The sequence below is a fragment of the Triticum aestivum genome, chromosome 4D, assembly GCF_018294505.1.
Source record: "Triticum aestivum cultivar Chinese Spring chromosome 4D, IWGSC CS RefSeq v2.1, whole genome shotgun sequence".
In the NCBI taxonomy this organism is placed as follows: Eukaryota; Viridiplantae; Streptophyta; class Magnoliopsida; order Poales; family Poaceae; genus Triticum; species Triticum aestivum.
Genome location: NC_057805.1, coordinates 508,600,601 through 508,620,465, shown reverse-complemented (window position 1 = coordinate 508,620,465; position 19,865 = coordinate 508,600,601). Strand labels below are relative to the sequence as shown.

The 19,865-nt window shown below is 45.3% G+C and overlaps 1 protein-coding gene across 1 annotated transcript; it reads right to left on the bottom strand.

The window, feature by feature from the left end:
* Positions 1-17,277: 17,277 nt before the first annotated feature.
* Positions 17,278-19,660, bottom strand: LOC123099130 (expansin-B4). Its single transcript, XM_044521274.1, has 4 exons — positions 19,277-19,660; positions 19,065-19,174; positions 18,483-18,667; positions 17,278-18,014 (listed from the first exon to the last, which is right to left on the bottom strand). The coding sequence occupies exons 1-4, from the start codon at positions 19,527-19,529 to the stop codon at positions 17,669-17,671; spliced, it is 894 nt and encodes a 297-aa protein (XP_044377209.1). The 5' UTR covers positions 19,530-19,660; the 3' UTR covers positions 17,278-17,668.
* Between the last annotated feature and the right edge of the window lie 205 nt (positions 19,661-19,865).

Genomic DNA, 19,865 nt, shown 5'->3' with positions numbered 1-19,865 from the left:
ACTCTTTTCCACACAGGATGGTTTAGACTACTTGACTGTCCTCCATTAGTACTAACTTTTTTCCCATACTGATCCTCCCATTCGACATAGTAAGCTGACCTTACAGTAAAACCGCCATTCATTGTATAGTGCCAAGAAACATAGTCCTCCATCTCATGGTGAGGTAGTGGAATTCGCAGAATACGTTCGGCATCAATATGCCAAAAATTCTCACATACCAGTTACAGGATCAATGAGTTCATTAACAGATGTCAAAACCTGATTACCTTGGACTGTAATAATTTTCCTTGATGGACTGTTAGGAATCCAGCAATCCTCCCATATATTTATCTTTATACCATCTCCCACCCTCCAAATCAATCCCTTCTTAAACATCTGGATTCCTGCAAAGATGCTCTGCCAAACAAAAGAGGAGCCTTTCTTAAGTGTGCTATTAAGGATATCACCCGACGGATAGTATCTTGCACGCAGAACTCGGGCACACAATGATTCATAATTTTCTATCAGCCTCCAACATTGCTTTGCAAGCATCGCCAATTTAAAGCAATGGATATCTCTGAACCCCATACCACCTCTTTCCTTCGGGATACACATCTTCCACTAGGCAAACCAATGCATTCTTCTTTGGTCTTCATCATCACCCTACCAATACTGCGACATTGCATCAGTGATCCCCTTGCAGATGTTTTTCGGGAATTTAAACACACTCATCGCATAAGTTGGGATGGCTTGGGCCACCGCTCTGAGAAGAACCACTTTGCCACCAAAGGATAATGTTCTTTCCTTCCATCCATTTACCATTTTCTGGATTCTTTCTATGAGATGCAAAAAACAATATGTCCGGTCAACCCCAATCATAGAGGGTAAGCCAAGGTACTTATCAGAGAAAGATTATGTCATTATATCCAAAATTTGACAAACCTTAGCTTGGACGCTCATTTTCTCTACTCCTAAAGGAGCAGTCTGCGGCAGTGATGTTTCGTATGTTGTTGTTCGTTTCGTTCGTCTCCATCGATTCATCGATCAGGCTAAACCCCACCGATTTATTTAATTTCCAAAAGAAAAGAAAGCCCATCACGGAGCCCACCAAACTCCTCTGTTTCCCCTCGAAGGCCATAGTGAGCGGCGAGTGCTTAGGTTTAGGGCGCCGCCGTCCCGTCCCTCTGGCTGTCATCTGAGCTTTATGTCGGCCACCCAACGTGATTCGCTCCGACGAATACGTTCCTGACAAGCGTGATTCATCCCTTGATCCCGTGCATCCATCCCGAGGAACTCTTCTCGCCACCGTCGCCTAGACTCCAGCCAGAGCATCTCCGCTTTCCGTCCTCCTGCACTAAGCGTGTCGCGGTCCCCCTCTGTCCTTCCCGTCGCCAAGCGATGCTCCTGTCCTCCGTCACGGTCTCTCTCTCTCTCTCTCTCTCTCTCTCTCTCTCTCTCTCTCTCTCTCTCTCTCTCTCTTCAGGATTTTTTTGATCTGCCGCGTATTTGGTGTAGTAATCCGCAAGCTGATATGTTGCTTGCCCATTCTTTGTGCAGCTGCTGCATAACCTGGGTTTTGTTGTTCCAAGACTGCAAATTTTGGGGAGAATGAGTTTGTGTGTTCTGCAAGCATCAAGGTTCTTCGGTATAATTCTAAGATTCGGTGTGTATTTGTAAAATTGAGGGTCATTGCATTCAGTTTACTACCTCATATTTATGGTCCTTTCACTATCGATTCTTGCTTGTTTATTAAGTGTACATTAAGAATTAAGTTCCATGGTTAGAAGTAACCGTTGGTTCTTTCTACTTTGTGAAGGACTAGCATTTTTTTTTCTTGGTTTAAGCTTGACGAAAAAAATCAAGTCTATATCAAGTACTGAGATTAATATGGATGGGAGGTTACGGATGCTGGGTCGGAATATGAATACTGAGGCCTTCACTACTTTGTTATGTAGTTTATCTTACACGGTTATGAGTCCAGTATATGGATCGGCCATCGGTGACAGCGGCCGCCTAATTTCAGAGTTCTTCCTTTGTTCTCCCAGTACCAAACAAACCATCAATGTGTGGCGAGAATGACAGCAGTATGCACCAGTAAGCTTTACTAAACTGAAACTTGTCCAAAAGTTTGCAACCAATGTTCGAAAAATCCGCTGGGTTGCAGTTCTGCGGCGGTGTCGAATCACTTTTATACTTTTCATGGGTCGTACAAGCTGGTTGAACTGCCAATGGTTGCTACAACCTACAAATATACAGATCTTCATTATATGCCTCACTGCATGAACTTCTCAGTGCATAACTTGATTTTTCTCGAGACCATTCAATGTTAAAATTGTTGTGCTATAACAGTGAGAGTATTCTATATATTCCTATCCAGATTTGACATTTAGTTTCCATGTCCTTTATTTTTCTTTTATTCTTAAGGACAAAATGTTAATTTCACATCACTCTTATTGTAATGTTATGATTTTGTTTCCAGGTTGGTAAAATTTTATATTCAGCTCAAAGAGGTCCTGCTGTATAGCCTAGGAAATAAAGGCGAATCAATCTGGTGAGGATAAACTGGATTGCCTTCTGTTGTGGTGGGTCAAACTATTGTTTGAAACACCACCACCAACAACAAGCTTTTTTCTTCTTTCTCTTTCTAATAGAGTGCCGATTGTATCTATAAGGTATGTTAATAGATGCATCGAAGTCTCATTTGGCACTTATTTCTTAAGCTGGATGGAGAGGTCAAATTGAGCTATCAGCTGTTTGCTACTGTATTTCTTTAGTTCCAATTTATTGGATTTGATTTTAAGGTTCTATAGCCAAATGATAGTTCAGATTGAGTACACGCTGTTACTCCACTTATTTAAAAGCTACCATTTTCTGTTATTTTAAATTGTTAACTATTGACTAAATGATGCAGATGATTTCCCCGTAGGATAACTTGACAATTTGTCGAGAGAAGTGATAAAAAAACTGTCAAGCTTAAAGAACAAAAGTTTGAGCACTGAAATGGTGACTTCAGATGCCATGTAGTTCATAGTCTATGTGCAATGGCTCTTTAATCTGACATAAGCAAATGTGATTTCTGGTTCTACCAATTTATTTTATTTTATTGTGGAACACAAGTATAATGGTGCACAAGTATCTTTATTTGACCTTGTTTTCTTAGCATTATCTTCAAAGCCACATGATTTGCAATCGGGTCCAAATGACCAGTAGTCATGTGCAGCTGCTTTCTCCAACTATCTAAACTTACAATTGATACTTTCAGAGTTCATCAAAACTTATCTCGACTTATTTCAATTTTTTATTGTAGAGTTGTCTGAGGGGAACCCATGCTTCTTCTTACGGAATCATCTGCGGCGTCTAGGGAATAATAGTGCTCTGACAGGTCATGGAAGCTGATGAAGAATTAGACAGTAAAGAAGTGGATACTATATGTTACTATTGTTGCATGAATGATGCGACCTTCTGGTGTCATGTGAATAATAGTGAGTTGCTGATTTCTTTAAAATAAAATCTACCTTGTGTGCTAAATGCTAATTTTTAGACGAATGGGAGATAGGCAGAAGAAGATAGATAGAGTTTACCTTGTATACAGATTGTTGTATGGATAAAAATGACCTTGTGTAGATATTTTTGTTGTATTTTATATTGTTTGTTGTACGGTGGATCAACATAGATAGAAGAGGATAGAAGAAAAAGGTGTTGATTGTTGTATTGTCACATTGTACAACCTAATCATTGTTGTATATGTTTTTGCATGGATACATCAATGATGTACATAGACAGAAGAAGTCTTAACGGGGAGCTATTTCAAAACAAGATGAGGAGAGCCTCAAGGATTTAAGCAGTAAAATACTAACCTGGACAAGCCTTCTTTCGAGTCTCCTGACATTGTCTGCTTAATTTTCATTACCTGCAAGTATAAAAAGCTAGAAATTTGGATATGCTGCTATGTGCCTTGAGTTTGTAAGATAAGATCTCCCTGACCACCCATATCGCTCTTTTTCTTCCAACCTGCACTTAGTAGGTCATTTTTGCTATGATACATATTGTATCATTTTGGTGGCTGAATATGATAGTCGTAGACCGTCAAAAAATTACGATAAATGATTGATTCTTCGTAAAAGGTGTAGTGACTGTTGCAAAGTTTACCTGGTCTTCCATTTATATGTTCCAAAAGACAGTCCTAGAGATGTTGCTTTATTTGAATTCTGCTTATTGCATTTACTGGAGCACCTGCAATGGGCATGTTGATTGTTTAAATGTTCCTCTTGATGTTGAGCACACTGCAATTGATTATATTTCTCATTGAGACCTGGATCATCTTCCATGGTTATTAGAAGGTAGCATAATACTGGTTGAACCCGATAGTTACCTGAAACCATGGCTTAACATCGAGCCCCTCTACTTTTTAAAAAGTTTCAATTCTGGTTTACTGAATATGTTTTTCTTGCTTGAACTATATCAGCTGGGCAAGTGCCAGAACCCAACAGCTTGTGATTTTGCTGCTCTTGAGATACGCGTCAATATTGCAATTAACTTTGACTGTGCAACTATATAGAGGCAAATTTGACAATTTTGACCTTGGGACGAAATCATTTCACGGAATGAACTGGGTGCGAAACTATTTCACTTCCCTGACCCTTTTGTGTAGTGCCCGCCACGCCGGCGCCACACCCTACTGTGTAGCGCCTAGCTCTCTAGGGGATCGTAGCAGAATTTTAAAATTTTCCTACGCTCACCAAGATCCATCTATAGAGTATACTAGCAACGAGGGGAAAGGAGTGCATCTACATACCCTTGTAGATCGCGAGCGGAAGCGTTCCAATGAACGAGGTTGATGGAGTCGTACTCGCCGTGATCCAAATCACCGATGACCGAGTGCCGAACGGACGGCACCTCCGCGTTCAACACACGTACGGAGCAGCGACGTTCTCCTCCTTCTTGATCCAGTAAGGGGGAAGGAGAGGTTGATGGAGATCCAGCAGCACGACGGCGTGGTGGTGGATGTAGCGGGGTCTCGGCAGGGCTTCGCCGAGCTTCTGCGAGAGGGAGAGGTGTTGCAGGGGAGGAGGAAGGCGCCCAAGGCTGTTGTGTTGCTGCCCTCCCTCCCCCCCCCCTTTATATAGGCCCCCTGGGAGGGGGGCGCTGGCCAGGAGCCCATCTGGATGGGGGGGCGGCGGCCAGGGGGGAGACTTGCCCCCCAAGGAAAGTGGGCCCCCCCCACCCTAGGGTTTCCAACCCTAGGCGCAGGGGGGAGGCCCATGGGGGGCGCCCCAGCCCACTATGGGCTGGTTCCCTTCTCACTTCAGCCCATGGGGCCCTCCGGGATAGGTGGCCCCACCCGGTGGACCCCCGGGATCCTTCCGGTGGTCCCGGTACAATACCGGTGACCCCCGAAACTTTCTCGGTGGCCGAAACTTGACTTCCTATATATAATTCTTCACCTCTGGACCATTTCGGAACTCCTCGTGACGTCCGGGATCTCATCCGGGACTCTGAACAACTTTCGGGTTTCCGCATACTCATATCTCTACAACCCTAGCGTCACCGAACCTTAAGTGTGTAGACCCTACGGGTTCGGGAGACATGCAGACATGACCGAGACGCCTCTCCGGTCAATAACCAACAGCGGGATCTGGTACCCATGTTGGCTCCCACATGTTCCACGATGATCTCATCGGATGAACCACGATGTCGAGGATTCAATCAATCCCGTATGCAATTCCCTTTGTCAATCGGTATGTTACTTGCCCGAGGTTCGATCGTCGGTATCCCAATACCTTGTTCAATCTCGTTACCGGCAAGTCTCTTTACTCGTACCGTAATGCATGATCCCGTGACTAACTCCTTAGTCACATTGAGCTCATTATGATGATGCATTACCGAGTGGGCCCAGAGATACCTCTCCGTCATACGGAGTGACAAATCCCAGTCTCGATCCGTGCCAACCCAACAGACACTTTCGGAGATACCCGTAGTGTACCTTTATAGTCACCCAGTTACATTGTGACGTTTGGCACACCCAAAGTACTCTTACGGTATCCGGGAGTTGCACGATCTCATGGTCTAAGGAGAAGATACTTGACATTGGAAAAGCTCTACAAACGAACTACACGATCTTTGAGCTATGCTTAGGATTGGGTCTTGTCCATCAAATCATTCTCCTAATGATGTGATCCCGTTATCAATGGCATCCAATGTCCATAGTCAGGAAACCATGACTATCTGTTGATCAACGAGCTAGTCAACTAGAGGCTTACTAGGGACACGTTGTGGTCTATGTATTCACACATGCATTACAATTTCCGGATAATACAATTATAGCATGAACAATAGAAAATTATCATGAACAAAGAAATATAATAATAACCATTTATTATTGCCTCTAGGGCATATTTCCAACAAGCGCAGCGGCGTTGCACTCCTGTCCACCGTGGCAGCCCCTGGGCCCGCACCCAGCAGTGCAGCGCCTCCGAGCTAGGCGCCACACATGTAAAGTGCAGCGCCTAGCCTGGTACGTCCCCACGGTCATATCATCAGCAACCTATGCATCAACAGAAGATATGGAAAGACCGTGTGTGAGGATATAGTTAGCAATGCATCAACAAATGGATATATATCGTCATGCCATACCTCTTGGGTGACCACACCCACATCCACATCCTCCAAAGGTTCACCATGGCCCTGCCCCGAAGCGGGATCTGATGGTGTCGCCGACCTAGACCGTTCTGGTGATACATACTCGGGGTCACGACAACCGAAAAGGTTTGATAGCCGCCTTAACTTTTGGCCCTGGCGCTGCAACATGTACAAGTGAATGAGACATGGAACGTAGCAACATATGTTAAGTGCTAGTTTGAAGGAGATGTGAACCTTAATGAATGCTCGAAGTGCACCTTCCCCATCGCTTTTGCCATCCGGGGTTGTTTCCAGAATCGTCTCGGTCTCATCAGCTGCTTTCTTGATCTGGGCACGCTATGAACAGAAACGGTATCAAAGTGTTAGGCAAGCGAAGATGTGAATAGTGCGAATGGAAAAGCAAAAAGGGCAAACCACAAAGTTCATCATTGGAGCTGAAGGGATCACTGAGTTGCCTTTCCTGACTAATGCGTTGTACTGGTGCTGGGCTACCTCATCAAAAATGGTGGGTTCTTCCAGAATCTCCTCAGCATACGCCGGCTTGCATACCTCCACGCGGGTACTTGCAAGAAACCATGTGAGATAGTTGTTGAACGCGATCGGGCAGTGCTCACGAAGCTGGGCTCGTTTTCCAGCCCTTGCTTGCTCCACACTAAGCGCGAACTGTACGACATACTTCCTGTGATGGTTGGCCCAATCCTTGATCTTCCGCTGCTTTTTCCTATCCAACCTGCAAGTTAGAAACAGAATATTAGCATCATCGAAATCGTCGAGAAGCTGCTAAGTGCTCAAGGTTAATTATATCTTACGCGTGTAGCAACTTGTCCGTGTCCTCCCACTCCGGCGGGTGTGGCTGGAACAAACCAAACTGGCGGAACACCCGATGTGGCAGGTGAAGCTCAACCGCCCAGTTGCATATCAGTGGGCACCGCATATGCCAGAGATCCCTATCCCTAGTGCACATCGGATTCAGCCTGAACTCCATAGGGTTACCAAAACTCTCTCCTTTTCCATACGGCTCCCATTCCACCTGCAAAATGGGATAGAATGCAAAATTGATATCGAGTTATGATACAAGCATGATAATCACTTATGCAATGTCGGTTCACCTGCTCAGGCGTGATCGCGTCCAGCTCGCTCTTGTACAACTTGTACATGACCGAGGGATCATCCGTCGTCTCATTTAACACATCCCACTTGTGAGCCCAAGTGGGGAGCCGTAGTGGGTCGTCTTTGTCGTCCCAATCCTCGTACTTCACGGTCTTCGGTCGTCCAACCGGCAAACGCTCACAGCTCCATATGGAAAGTGCGAGCAGACAACCACCAATACCTCCAGTGTGCCTACAACAGGCTTCGTCCAATTGCACATAAAAGAGAACATGGTCAAATTTGCCGCAAGAGCGCATTGATAATGTATCAATGAAGTGAAAAGGAAACAACTTCATACCTGTCGATACAAGTAAGCCAGTGTCGCCGAACCCCAACTCCATTTGCTATCGAAGACGGTCAACGCCTTCAGCCACATCCATGGAGCATTCTTGCCTGTGCCATCAGCAAACATAGTCCTGGATATCACGTACCACATGTAGACACGAGCATATGTCTTCGTCGTGTCCTCATTAGCATCCTCAGGGCAAGTACTGAAGTTCGATGATATCCACGTGAACGTAGCGCCGGCTGCGACTCTTTCCTTCTTCTTGTCTTCTGCTTCTGGTTCCCGAGGCTCCGGAGGAACCATACCAATAAGGGCATGCATCTGCGCGCGCCACCCATCAGAATCGGTGTTCATACATAAAGGATTCCCATCGATAGGAAGACCGGTGATCATAGCAATATCCTGGAGCGTCACGGTCATCTCCCCGGTCCGAAGATGGAAAGTGTGTGTCTCCGGCCTCCAATGATCAATAAGCGCGGTGAGTGCTGCAGCATTGTTGGGTGGCGTCGACCGGCTGACCAATTGAATGAAAGGGAGAAGTCCTGCCTCCCTTACATACGGTGTGTACCGCTCATCATAGCGCATCCATCCAAGGGTGACCCCGTGAGACCGAAGCTTCAGAGGTGCAAGCTCCTACAAACAAACAAATCATAACATTACATATGGGGCATTTGTGTTTGAAAAAAATACGAAATTCATAACACCGGCCACTTTCAGTATTACTCGCTGCTCCACCGACATAGCGTACGGCCGGTGTTGTTTGTCCCAATGATCATCGAGAAGCCAAACCATCCTAACAATTTCAACAAAGCATTCTTGTCAACACGATTATCTTTTCAATTCAAAAAAACTAAAGTAGGCCTACTAGATGCAACCATATCAATCTATGTATCCAACCATATCAAATCAAACAAAACTAATAAACTAGGGTTCCACAAGTAACTAGGCCTACTTCATACAAATAACTTTTCCATAAACTAGGCCTACTTCATACAAATAACTTTTCCATAAACTAAACTAGGGTTCCACAAATCAAACAAACAAGGGTTGTAATACATGCAAAGTTCTAATACATGCAAGATTCAAATCTAATCTAATCAAACAAGGATTCCCCAAATCTTCAAAATATCATATTTTCTATGGATAGAAAGAAGGGGATCGGAGGAGAGTACCTTCTACGATGGATTGGTGAAGAAATGCACGGACCAAATCGTCGGATCTGAAGGATTTGGGAGAGGGGATTGAGAGGGGGAGTGGAGAGGGCCGCCGCCCTGTTCTGTTCTGTAACTGGCAATGGGGTGGGTGGGGGAGGAGAGGGCTGGCGCGGCTGGATCTAAGTCACAGTGCAGCGCCCGACGGCTAGGCGCTGCACTTTACATGTGTGGCGCCTAGCTCGGAGGCGTTGCACTGCTAGGTGCGGGCCCAGGGGCTGCCACGGTGGAAAGGAGTGCAACGCCGCCGCGCTAGGCGCTGCACAATAGGGTGTGGCGCCGGCGTGGCGGGCGCTATACAAAAGGGTCAAGGGAGTGAAATAGTTTCGCACCCAGTTCATTCTGCGAAATGATTTCGTCCCGAGGTCAAAATTGTCAAATTTGCCCTGTATAATTCTATATCGAAGGTTCAGTATTGAAGCTGCTTGCATTGAGCCGCAATAGATCTTGACTTCGGCGAAAAATGAAGTATATTGAGCTTAATGATGCATGGTTATATACAGATAGAAGAACCGGTTTTAATATATATATATATATATATATATATTTTTTGTCCTGTAGTAGCGCTTCTACTTCTGATTCATGTAATGACTACTCAGTGTATATAGTTCATTCTTTACACCTTTTCTTTAAGAGAACGCCTATTTATTCGTGTTTTTTATTTAAAACCTATGTTTTCATTTTAAATAACACATGTGAATTTTAAATCTCAGCAGCCGCAACGCCCGGGAAATCGTGTCCACATACTCGGCGCTGATGTACCGTACATGGGCTCCGAGCTGGCCATCGTCATCGGCACGTCACCATACCTGAGGCATGAGGGCATTGCCGCCGGTTTGTCATCGTCGTCGCTGGGATCGCCGCAAGGTGTGTCGAATCAATGTCGTATGTCATAGCCGATGCCCCAACATTTTTTATATCCATTGACAATGATTCCTCACATATAAACCACACAACAACTGTTGTTTGCTCTGGTGGATTTGATCTTTACTCCTCCCTTTCTGTTCTATGATTATGAGCAATCAAATCCAATTTGCAGCTCCCTGCACTATCAAGGCTACGGTGTGAATTATGATTGTGTGTCGGATGAGGACACGATTGTGGCAGGGATGTTGGTGGCACGAAGTTGTTTAGTAACAGGATGGTCTAAACTCAGCTAGAGATTTGAGCTGAAGCACAAGAGGAGTTCCTATCATCGGTGCTAGCCGGAAAGTTGAATGCATATATGTTGGTGAGGTCTGTAATCAAAACACCTAGAGGATAGTAGATGCCGTTTTGTACTCTTAGCAGGTAAGTTGTTTTTAAATTTTTATAAAGCAGCTTGTGACATTACTAAAAAGTAAGATCACGTAGGCACATGGAGCACTCCTTTTTGGTCATTTTCTACTCAATTGTAAAGTTTTATTGCAGTATCATAATTTTTCATATCTCAGTAAAGTGCATGTTTTTCTTTCTTGATTAATAGTAAAGTGCATGTCAGTAGCTCCAGAAGAAAAAATTTCAAGAAAATTGTTCTTTCCTGATGGTGATCATTTTCATACTAACTACTATGGTTTGCTTGTCCTTTTGGTTTTGCATCGTGTCCATTCCAGAACCTCTATGGAATAATGAACGTTGTTGAATTCTTACTATTGTGTTATGATTTTTAAGCTTTAATTTTGAATTCCCTTAGGTTAATAGTAAGCTCGAGATAGAACTTTGGCGAAGATACAGTTTTGATATACAACTTTACTTGATTTTTAATCCATGTGGTAATTTCTTTAGTATATATGATATTGTACGCATACCATACACTGTTCTCTCACAACAATTGATTAGTTTATAAATTCTAATCTTCTTTTGGTTCAAGTTACAAAATTACATGACGATGAAGGATGGAGCTGTCCTTTGTAGAATTGTGTAAACTAAAAAGTAGTAACAGCATGTCTTGTTCAAGTGCCAAATCAGCATTGCAACGCGATGACTCATGTATGACATCCGCCCGTCTTGATTATTGGAACCTTTGATAATTATGAGATGCATGCATCAACCTATGATAATAAGTATATGTTTGGTACAATATTTGTCCATGTGTTGTAGGTAATTTGTACAACGCAAGTCACCATAAGTCAATATGTGTAGCACAATAAAACAGAAAAAGTTTAACTAAAGGGTTGACATTCAACAGGAATCCATCAACAATGGTCTCAAGACGATGTCGCTGAAAGGGCACACAATTCTTCAAGTTTTAAGTATATATGTGCAGTCAGAAAAAAAATTGAAAGCGCCGTGGCAACGCACGGGCATTCAACTAGTATAGTTAGTTTCCCACGTGTCCATTCTTTTTTCTTTTCTTTTTTGCAAACTCCCAATTAGTCCACTTGGACGCTGGCCGTTACACATTGGAGAACGAGCACGCTACGAGACGCATGCATGAGCTGTGGTCAAGCGCTAATTGGCTCGCACGCGTTAGTTTTTCATTGAGTGCATGCTTTGTGTAGCTTTCTATCTATTTTTCTTTCGCATCTTCAAAGATATTGCCTGTTTCGAAGACTTATAAAAATCTCTGATTCCTCCCCCCTCCCCCGTCTGGTCGATAACTACCACTTCCACAGACATTTCAGCACATAACTCATACAATAATCTTAGGCTGGAATCTCAGAAAAGAACTGGACGTTTGATTCTATGTGCAGTTTCTCATAATCAGATTCTGGAGAATCCTGAAGCGTAAAGAATTGGGCCCAAGCTAGCTAGCACCCCAGCTTGTCCGTTCCTCTGCGATTTGCAGTTCAGACATGAGAACATGGCAGCGCAGGAGTACGTTGGTATGAGGAACCAACAAGCCCCCCCACCCCACCCCCACCCCCGGCACCCACCCTCTCCCTCCCGTGTAGCCCTCGCGCAACGGCAGGGAGGGAATACATTGAAATACATATACATATTTGGGATAATTTAAAATACAAAAAAAGAAAAAAATCAGACCAAACAAGAAAGGAAAAAACATGGTACATAGATGTGAGGCGTTGATGCATGCCCAGGTATGTTGGGCCAACCCATACATCCTTCAGCATAGGAGAGCATGAAGTGCAACTCGCACTAAGCGATACATATCCCCTCCCAGCAGAGACAGAAGCTCTTATTGGACGCTCTATTCGTCACAATGTTGCGCAGATGCACACATGTCTATACCTCGGGCAACCCAATTTCAGTTGCTGATGTATGTTTTTTCCTTTGATGAGCATCGCAGTGCCCCGACTGCAGCAACCGGGTTTTTTTAACAGTTTTTAGTTGGTTTTCAAAATGTTGAACATATTTCAATGGAAAGGAAAACACTTATGAATGTTTTGAACGTTTTTAAAAACATTTCTGAAAATATAAAAAAAATCGAAAACACAAAAAAATACAAATTGATTTTTTAAAATCATGAAAAAATAATAAAAATTGACAACGTGAAAAATAAAATAAAATGAAAAGGCCTGTCAAGAACCTTCTAAAAAAGAAAAAAAAAGGCCTGTCAAGAACCACTTGGCATGAGTGGTAAGCTAAATCAAAAACAATAAAAAAATAGCTATCTAAAAACATTCCAAAACCGGTACTAGCATCCAGTGTTCCTGTGGTAAAATGCGTCGGCCCAATTTGGTCTGCTAGCTCGCCCCTATGCAAATAGGCAACTATTTTACGTGGTACGCCTCAAATAGGAATTGCCAGCAGAGACGCCTCAGTTTTTTGAAGAAAAAAGAAGACGCCTCCTGGTTTAGTACAGTCATCAAGAGGTATGTAAAGACAAGTAGGAGTATAATAAAGCGATGATCATATGTTTTTTTCCTGTTTAGAGGATTTCTAACTGATCCCTTAAAAAGTGTTAAGTTTGAGGAGTTTACCGCCGGACCATAACTTGTTACCTAGATGTGCGGCATTGACGCATTAATGGGCCGGGCCATATATCCCTCGCTTTAGGTGGGCGCGAAGTGCATCTCACATTAAACGAGACACATCCCCTCCCAGCTGAGACAACGCCCTCTATTGGACACCTTGTTCGTCAAAATATCGACCAGACACACAGAGCATCGCTGCCTGAGCCGTTGCACTAGAGTGGATGTTATTTTCCTGCGACAAGCACTGAGCCATTGCAGCAACCAATTTGTTGTAGGCTTTCAAAACTTTTGAACATTTTTAATAAAAGGAAAATATTTTTCATATGAAGGCAAACATTTTTTAAAATGTGAACATTTTATGGAATTTATGATTTTGTTAACACATTATCATTTTTTAAAGCAAAAAAATTTAAGAATTTAAGAATTTTTTTGAAAAACACAAACAGATAAAAAGAAACCAAACTAGAAGAAGATTCACAAACTGGTAGGGGCATCCAGCTTTCCTGCTGTAAAATGGGCCGGACCAATTTGGTTTGCTCGTTCGCCCCTTGATAAAGAGAAAAAGGAAAAAAAATGGTCAAGAACCTTCTAAAAAAGTTCTCAAAACTAATAAGAAAACCAAACTCTAAGATTCCTAAAACCAGTGCCATGCAAAAACTTGTGGTTGCCTGCCTTGCACTAGTGCATGGCACTGTGTTTTTAGTTTGGCATCGCCACCAACGGATTACTCTTTCTTGCCGGATCACTCTATTATGTGGCTTGTGGTGAGCGATGTAGCGATCCCGCTCGCAATGAGTGATACACAACAGCGCCCACAAAATATGCATCCAAATCATCGTCCTAGGATTCAATGTCTCGTGGGCCTTCTATCGTCGCTCATTTACGAGGAACTCTGTGCGTCAAAATGAGACCAAGACGCATAGAGTCACTGCCTGGGTCGGCATAATTACAGTTGTGCGGAGTGATGTCTTTTATTTGCGATGAACACTGTAGGGACCTGACCGATGTAGCGAGTAGCGACACGATCACTATATCAACCGGTTCTTTGAACATCTCATTTTTTCAATGAAATGTTCTAATAATAATTTTTTAAATTTTCTGAAGTTTTTTTTGACTATGCGAATACTTTTTGAAAATGAGAACATTTCTTTGGAACTTTTAAAGTTTTCTGAAAAACACGAATATTTATTAAAAATGAATAATTTCCAAGTTTCTAAAGTAAAAAATTTAAGATTTTTTAAAAAGTTATGAAGAAATAGAGAACTCATATAAAGATAAAAAATATCCAGAATCTTCTAGAAGATTCCCAACTGGTAAAAAAGGACCACGAATGATATATCTCGCTTATAGCAAGGATAGCATTCGTCTCACCTGAACGGTTCACACATATGGGCCGACTAGTTAACGTGGCTGCTCGCTCGCTCGTTCTATATAATGGTTTCATCTGGTTTATTTCTCTCTTTTTTGTGTTTTCTGTTATTTTTTCTTTCGCTTTTCTTGTTTTTCTACTTCAGTTTTCTTTTTTTCATTATTTTTTCTTTGTTTCTATCTTAGTTTTCTATGGTTTTTTCTTTATTTCTTTTTGGGGTTATACTGTTTTTTTCCTTTGTGTTTCTTTTTCGGTTGTATTTCTTTGTTTTCTTTGTACATTTTTCATATACACTAGAAAACATATTTTATATACACGTTTAACATTTTTCAAATACATGAATAACCTTTTTGACAACTAGTATTTTTGATGTCTACTTTTTCTATGCACATTGTACAATTTTGGTATACACCAGGAATATTTTTATATACACGTTCAACATTCTGGAAACACATGAATATCATTTTCTAGGATGTATATTTTTTATGTCTACTTTTTCCTTAAACATTGTAATGTTTCTGTACACATCAGGAACCTTTTATATATACACATTTAAAAATTTATAAATACATGATTAACATTTTGTAAAACATATTTTTTTACATCTACTTTTTCCATGTACATGTTTTATATACGTCAAGAACATTTTTTATATACATGTCCAAAGTGTCTCAAAAAAGGAAAAGGAAAGATGGAAAGAAAAGGAAAAATCAACAGTAGAGACGCCAAAGTTTCTCAAATGTTCTTGTTCACGGATGTTGGCTGGCTCACTGCTAGCTGTGGTTGCCTCTGTTTCTAGTTTGGCATCGCCAGCAAATGAATCACTCTTTCTTGCTGGAGCAGAATATATTCTGACTGATGCCATGAATGCGATCCACTGGAAACAAACATGATGGAGATGCGATGCCGGACGCCGCGACCGGCGTGCGGATGACATCCGGACTCAGATGCAAGCATTGCGATAGAGACCAGCCCAAACTTGTCCGCTGTTGCCTGACGAAAATGATAATGATGGGATACATAGACTGGAGCCAGAAAATAGAATGGCACGTAAAGCTTGTTGATCGCCTTGATCGATGCAGTGCATGCCCATGCCAGCCTTTTTTAAGATTGATGCGCGAAACTGTAAAGTCCCAAAGAAAGAATAGGAGTCGATCAAGTGTAGTGGTAGGGATGTAGGATAAGGAAAACAATCAAAACCAAGACCAAGATGCCCTCCTTTACAGAAAGCCGCAGCTCGTTCGTTGCTCTGCGATTGGAAGTTCATGGGAGCTCGGGTGTACGTTGGTCCGGGACTGAAACATTAACTTTGACCGGACCATGACTAAATGCCTCTGTCAGTCGGTAACATCATGCGTCCACGCCTGCCTCCAGCTCAGAAACTCGATCTTACTCGACAAGTCGGTTGTATTTTATAACATCTTACAGTTAATCCCGCCCATCAAACGTCCGCGCGCATCCGTTGACAGTGACCGTGATATCTCAAATTTTCTCTTCCACACCTCAATTACTAATCCTCAAATCCATAAAATTCCATACAACGTAGAACCTAATCTAAATTGTCTCCTGCGCTTGTTCGGCTCCACGGCCATGTCCATGTCCCGCAGCCGTCTGAACTCCTCGGAATGAAGGTGTGGTCCCCGGCGAGATAGAGCAGAACATGGGAAACGGACCGGCCCACGGGACTTGAGGCGCCGTTGTCTCCCAGGGCCTACTCTTCCTCGTCAGAGTCTATGGGTTGCACGTCGCCGGTCGATGTGACGTCCACGATATTACTCTTGTGGTCGGAGCCCAACACGTCAACCACGAGGCGGTTGCAGCGCCAGGGGTCGCCGGCCACCTGTACCAGCTCCGGAGCGGCGTGTGACTCGGCCTCCGCATCCTAATCTGCTAGGGCCTGTCGTGGCCTCTTGCGCCCTCTGCCTCGCATGGCGGGAACGGCGCTCCATGGCAGCGAACGCGCCATGAGTCATGTCGGCATTTAAGCCCCGGTTGGAGCTCGTGGGGTTGACGCGCCGCCGCCATGGCTTTGCGGCGCCAGATGGATCGCACAGGCGCCGGCGAGGCAGTGGGCAAGCGCCTCCCGCCACCACTGTACGAGGGTTGAGGAGCCCGGCCGTAGATGCTCGTACCTACTTTGTCGAAATGGTTTCACCCGTCACTGCATATGAATGCAGCGCGCTTGTTTTAGACACGTAGAAAGATGAAAGAAAAAACAGAAAGACATGAATCATGGATCACACGTGATCCACGTATAATTGGCTCATGGGTGTTTCATGGACACATGATGCAGCACATGAATCCCCCTCCTCTTCCCACGCTCGCGCACAGGATTCAGGACACAGAATTCAAATCCTGAAGAGAAACCGTTCCCGCCAGAGCCATACAGAGCTCTACAAGGAATCAACAGGGCTAATCCGATCCGTCAATAGGATCGATGATCCTCTGCCTCTGCAATTGCAGCTCAGACATGGGGCTATGGGAGTACCCGTACGTACCTTTGTTTGAAACTGGAACAATAACTTTGACCGGCCCATGACTGAGTTTCTTTCTTTCAGTCAGTAAGAGCGCTAGCTTTGACCGGTCCATGACTGAATTTCTTGGTACTCACTTGTCTCAGATTAACAGTGTATAGACGCCGTTCTTCACAGAAAGAAAAGAGAAGATGGATCTACTACTCGACTAGTCTCTGAAATTTACTTCCTCAAATGGTTTTTCCCGTCGTCGCTGTAATCTAGTAGTCTAGAGTACAAAGGTAGTAAAAATGCATGAAAAATAGTAGTAGTGTAGTAGAAATCAAGTACCGAAAGAAATTAAAAGGCAGGAACATTTATACATAGCCTTGCTCAGTCTGATCCGACCGATGTGATGATGCATGATTCACACATACTACATAAATGTGATCATGGATACAGAGCATGCAGTTACATATAAGTATTAGGTTGCATGCAGCAGATGCACCCGCAAAGTCTGAAACCATTAATAGGACGACGACGACTAATAAAGTGGGCGGGAGAGCCAGCGTGCTTGAACACGCACGCTTGGGTGCCTCCTCTATTTCCCACGATACAACTTGAGAATATTAATTAATTAATTAATTAAAACTCCCGCCAAAACAGCATGCATCAACTCCCGCCAAAACAGAGCTCTGCAACGGACTCGTTCCTCCGTCAATGGTGGTCTAGCTGTACTGGACGATGGAGCGGTAGAAGGTGTTGGGCCTCCAGTTCTTGGGGATGACGTTGCGGGCGACGAGCGTCTTGCCGGACTCGTTGCGGATGCGGAGGGAGAAGGGCGCCTGGAGGCGGTGGTTGGAGTCGAGGCGCCAGATGGAGCCCCACGACTCGCGCATCCGCGTCCACCGCCCGCCGCCGCCTCCCCGCCGGCCGCGGCCGGACTCCATGAGGTCCACCTGCACCACGTCGCCGTCGCCGTTCTCGTACTCCACCAGGATGGCCATGTACACGGCGTTGGACCCCTCCTCCACGTGGAAGCCCACCTTGAGCCCCGGGAACTCGCAAGGCACCCTGCAAATTTCATCTCATCAGCCATTGTTGTTGTTATTAGAGGTCACCGTCGGCTAGATCTAGATGCATATGTGCTTGGAGGGGAATCTTTTCATGTTGGTGCCACTGTTCGCTGATCAAAGTTCCAGAGAAAAAGGCGGGCACAAGATTATAGTATTCGATGTGGTGATGGCGACGCATGTCTGGGCTGTTTACAGTGCACGGCGACAAGAGGTGCGCAGCGAGGCATGTGCCGCAGTCAAGCGTGTGTCCACCTCGCCTGTGTCTGTGTGTGTGTGAACAAGGGAGGATGCCGGTGCAGTGCTAGCAGTTAATGTGGACGGTTGATGCTACAGAGAGGTTGCAGAGGAGCTCACGCGCGCAGTGTCGGTGGCACACTGAGACTACTAGTAGTACTCCTAGTAGTCTGGGTGAAGAAGTGGAGTGGAGTGAGGTAAAATGAAGAAGAAAAAGAAGCAAAGAAAGTACCTGGTGAACTGGATGTCGATGATGCCGGCGTGGCGGAGCTCGTCGTTGCGGCCGGGCTTGGCGAGCTTGCCGAAGGCGGTGCCGCTGAGGTCGAAGTGGTAGGGCGCCACGGGGTAGTAGTTCATGTCCGTGATCACCACCGTCTCCTGCCGCCCGGAGCACGCCTTGTGCTTCGTGCACTTGATCTGCGTCGGTGTCACGCACATATACCCATTAGCATAGCACACATCAGAAAACCAACACTAGTACGTACTAGTAGGACGGGAAAATATCTCTGACATTTTACTAGAAAAATAAATGAATAAAACCCATTTTGCTGGACAGACAAGAGGACACGGAACACTGGTGCGTTGCGCTGCATGGGGAGCCGTGCCACGCGAACGGTGCAGGCGCACGCGCAGTGGCACGGCCTCGGTCGAACAAAGTAAAGTGGGGATGGGCCAGCCGGCCAACCACTCTACTAGTGGCTTTGACTCGAGTACGGTCGATGGCGGAGAGCATCCAAGGACGATTAAGAAGACGACTAATCACTCCAGCCAGTGACACTAGTGGAGTGGAGTGAAGCAAGTAGAGGAGTAGTACCTTGTAGCACGCGCCGCAGCCCTTGCCGTCCTTGAACAGCGGCTGGTTGCCGCAGGAGGTCATGGCCATGAACGGGTAGCGGTTCACGTTCTTGAACCCGCAAGCGCCGCCTGCATCCACATCCACATCCACATCCACCCGTCCGCCATTGTTGTAAGCAACGGGGCAAAGCAAAAGCAAAGCTCCAGATCTGAGAATGCGAGAAGAAATACCGTTGTCGTAGGGGCCGGCGCCGTTGGGCGCGCCGTACCAGGTGGCCCGGGCGACGCCGGACTGCCCGATGGACACGGCGCTGGAGTTGAGCAGGCCGGCCTCGCCGCCGACCACGCCCGTGTCCAGGCTGGCACTGGCCTCCTCCACCTCCTCAGCGGCGGAGCAGCGGCCGTGGAGGGAGGAGAGCAGCAGCACTGCCAGCACCAGCGGCGGCGCCGCCGCAGGGAGTGCGAGCTTCTTCCCCTTCCCCATTCTTCTCACTCACCACTCCGTACTCACACTCCGGGCTCACGCTCACTGTTTGTAGCGTAGCGTGCCGTCAGTTGGCTGCGTTTGGCTGGGCGTGGGTAGGAGGAGGGGGATGAGGTCTCTCCGTGGTGGGCGCCCCCATTTATAACCGGACGGAGGCTCGGCAGGCAGCGGCGGTACACTTGGAGGAGGAGCCCTGGCCACGGCCACCACGTAGAATGTGCATTAAACTACTCGCCGGGGGTGGGTTTGGCGCAGAGGCGAACGTGCCATGTTGCTGGGGTGCACATGGCTTGGCTGCCCTAGATGCACGCAGCGCAGAGAGGAGACCCCCCCAGT